The sequence below is a fragment of the Lathyrus oleraceus genome, chromosome 1 (genome assembly GCF_024323335.1).
Source record: "Lathyrus oleraceus cultivar Zhongwan6 chromosome 1, CAAS_Psat_ZW6_1.0, whole genome shotgun sequence".
In the NCBI taxonomy this organism is placed as follows: Eukaryota; Viridiplantae; Streptophyta; class Magnoliopsida; order Fabales; family Fabaceae; genus Lathyrus; species Lathyrus oleraceus.
In genome coordinates, this window is record NC_066579.1 from 395,135,762 (window position 1) to 395,139,619 (window position 3,858).

The following is a 3,858-nucleotide window of genomic DNA, read 5'->3' on the forward strand; positions in this document are numbered from 1 at the left end:
CCTCACCACAAGACCCTCATGGTAGATTTCTCGAACTTCCTTCTCACCACTTCATTCAGTCAGTCATTGTTTAAGCAAACTCTGCTAATCAAATTTGAGAAAATGGAACAATGACAGTTGATGTAGCAGTATCATAAGAGTTCTCATTGGAAGAAAGTGCATCTATTGAACTCAAAATTTACATAAAATGCAGCAGTGTCAATTTCAATCTTAGTTTTTTCAATTAACAAAGATCTTATAGCGCGGTTAAACAACATATGATAATAATTATGATCTTCATTCACATAGAGTCATAACGTTCAAAAGTGCTTTATATTCCTACAAAAACAATGGAACAAAAAATTCAAGGCAAAAGAAAATAATCTACCTGCCTAACTACATTCTCAATTCTCATTAATTAATATTTGGCTCTCGATCATTCCCACATCATCATCGTCTATGATGATTACTCCGTCATCATCATCATAGTCATCTTCCTCTTCGTCTTCATCATCCCAGTCATCATCTTCTTCGTCTTCATCATCATCTTCTCCGTCTTCACCACCAAGTGTGCTATACTCGGGAGGAGGAGGGCAATCTTCAGTGATTGCTTCATCCTTCTTTACCAGAACATGTCGAATGACTCTTTCATCTTTGTCCAACAAATTCTTGAAATCGTTGATATATTTCGCATCCAACTCGAAGTTCATCAAAATGTAGTGTGCATTATTAGCTTTCTGTATTTTGTAAGACAGACTTCTCATACCCCAATCGCTAAATCTCCACACCCTTCCTTTCTTCTCCCTCAAAAATTCTGCAAATGTACGGAAAAAAAATCATAAAAACAACCAAAATAATCAGAAGTATGTTTTCATTAAAAAATTAAAAAAAGTTAGAATGATTTTTTCTGCTACTCAGCGATACTATAGTGGCACTATAATGACTATTTAACAACATTTTGTTCTAAATATTGTATCGCATAACAATAGCAATTTGGTCAAATTCCGTTACACTACACATGGTACTAAAGCCATTATTTTAATACGACTAGTATGAATGCCAAGTAGAAATATAGTAACCTAATGAACTCATTCTATAAAGAATTGGACAAAAATGTACGCGAAGTCGCAAACTGTGGAATAATATATTACCTTGAACTTTCTCATTGACAGATGCAACCTCTTCTTCATGCTTCTCGTGAATTAAGTAAACAATCTCGTAGTGGCGCACTGCATTGGCAAAGAGGTAGAGTATTGTGAGACAGAGCACATGTTATTTTCTCTAGAAATATAGATAGCTATAATAGGAAGCCAAATTACTTCATAACATGTTTAGGGCGAACAGACATATGTATACAAGACTTCACTCATTAGAACTTGAGAATAATAAATACTGAATCTTTGAAAGGAATCATTCAACACATTATTTCAATTAGGACACGGTCCATACCCACAAACACACACAAGAGTTGACAGCTATCGACAAACAAGAATTTATGAGATGGTCGACATATCATGGACAAATGGTATAAAGGTATCAATCTAAGTAATGAGTGCAAATTAAGGCCAAAAGCTAGCAAAATCTTGACCCTAATCCACCTGATAAGACCCAGGTTGTCCAAGAGATGATCAATGAACATCAATAAATTGGTGTTCATTGGTCATCATCCCTTGGAAAATCCTGGCATCCTTAATGTTGGGAGCACATTAAGAACGGTGATTCAAATCACTGTCGATATTCGTTAATAGTTTAGGACAAGCATGCTTTGGAAACATTATCAGACAAGGTCATGGACGAGTAGAAGAGTACACTTGTTTGTGCTAGAGGGGATAGTTGACATCAATGGTTTCATATCATCTCTAACATAAAAGAAGAGAGAATTTACTTACATAATTCAACATCCATATCAGTTTCCACTTCAAGAGCCAACGATTCGTATAGTTTTCCTGTAAATCAAAATGACAAAAGAAAAACCAAACCCGACACATTAATCAATAACTATTCAGCATATCACGAGACTAGAACAGGTGGAATAACTGAACAATAACTACTCACTTTCATCCTCATCTTCAAACTCCGGAAGAAATTTACCATCTTCCTCAACTTCCTTCTGCAAATTACAAGTAAAAAACCCCAATTGAATATCAATGAAAAAGTTCATCTCATAAAGATTAAAATCACATTTAAGATGAAAACCTATTGAATATGAATGAAAAATGAGACCTTTTTGAGAAGAACAGATTCAGGGAAGAACCCAGTGACTTCATCTAATTTGGGTACGAAGCTATGGCTATCTTGTTTCTTATCTTTGTTAGTGGCATTGGTAACCAGTGATAATGATCTGGGTTTATTGAGAAGAGAAAAGTGCGGTGAAGATGAAAATGAAGAAGAAAAGTAATTGGTGGAACGAGATGTGAAGTTGAATCTAAGAGAATTTGGCATGGTTGCGGTTTTTGGAGGTTTAGTTAAGAGATAAGAACCCTGGAACAGTGCCTCCATAGCGAACAACACGAGAGAGAAAAAGTAAACTGATAAGTGAACTACTCTTTCATATGTATACGGTTTAACACTTCATTTCTATAATTTATTACTAGTTATAGTAGTAATTAAATTTTAAATAATATTTATTAGTAATTAATTATTATGCAATGTCAGATTAAAAAGTTTATCTTCGTCATCATCACTCGTTTGCATTATTTTATAGATTTTTAAAATAAAAATCAAATTTGTTTCAATATCCAACGGTCATGATTAACTGATTGTGTAAAATCATTTTACACTGCCAGTGTATTTCAATTAAATTTTATTTACTATTGTGAAAAAACCATAAAATATATATATATTAATTTGAATAATTTTATGAGATTTAAAAGTAGTAATAGGTAGACATTGTAAATTTTTAAATTGATATATTTTTATCGGATGATATTATCCATGCATCTCCATTAAACTCAATATTTAATAATTGAGGTTAAAGGTAGTGCATTGACAATGTAAAATTGTCGTCCAATAAGAATTTATCAATCAGTCATGTCATATAATTAATTTACAAATATCAGGATGACTTCAAAAGTAAAATATATAAAAAGTAAAATAAAGAGATAAAAATACGTAAAATACAGAGATAAAATATCAGGTTAAACTACTTAAAAAATACATAAAAAGTAAAATAAAGAGATAAAAATACGTAAAATATATTGATCTGTCGATTGAATGTATTGAATAATTTGTAACTTGTGGTATTTGTAAATGAAATTATCATTCTATAAGTCATTGTCTAAAAAAATACTTTCTTATTCGACTATTTCTTTAGTAATGTGAGCATTTTTCTATTTTACGATGGTGTCTTTTGTTTCTTGACATATTTCGTTGACCTTATATCAAGTGGGACAACTTTCTTATATGGTGGCTATGTAACATTTTCCTTATTCATTAATTGATTTTTTCATAAATATTTATTTTAGATGCTTAATAGTTTTTAAAGTGCGCTTTTTAAACAACATACCTTTAATTTATTTATCACCAACTAAGGTGGTTTATACCTAGGAGCACTTGGATGGGATGGGAAATGATATCTTCAAGCTTAATCATAGGTTTTGAGTTTGAACTCAATCCTAGACATGTAGCAGTGTTAAATTCTCTTTAGTTGTGGTCCTCCCTGCCTCGAATGATTAGTCTTTATAGTTGTGCAGGGAGGATAGTCGATTTCTACTAGGAAAAAACTAAGGTGGCCTATTTAGTGTCTTCAACAAAAACGACTACTTCAAACTTCTTTGTTCGGGCTTCTGTGCCCCAAAAGTATCTTCATTGAGCAAGATATTCAGTATGGAATCCTCGTCAACCTCAGGACAATCACCTCATTTGATCATGTCTAATCCT

The 3,858-nt window shown here is 32.4% G+C and overlaps 1 protein-coding gene across 1 annotated transcript; it reads right to left on the reverse strand.

Moving 5' to 3' along the window:
- Positions 1-258: 258 nt before the first annotated feature.
- On the reverse strand, positions 259-2,538 carry LOC127074385 (protein REGULATOR OF FATTY ACID COMPOSITION 3, chloroplastic). Its single transcript, XM_051015700.1, has 5 exons — positions 2,203-2,538; positions 2,035-2,089; positions 1,869-1,925; positions 1,131-1,208; positions 259-793 (listed from the first exon to the last, which is right to left on the reverse strand). Exons 1-5 carry the CDS (start codon positions 2,476-2,478, stop codon positions 384-386), a joined length of 876 nt encoding a protein of 291 aa, XP_050871657.1. The 5' UTR covers positions 2,479-2,538; the 3' UTR covers positions 259-383.
- Between the last annotated feature and the right edge of the window lie 1,320 nt (positions 2,539-3,858).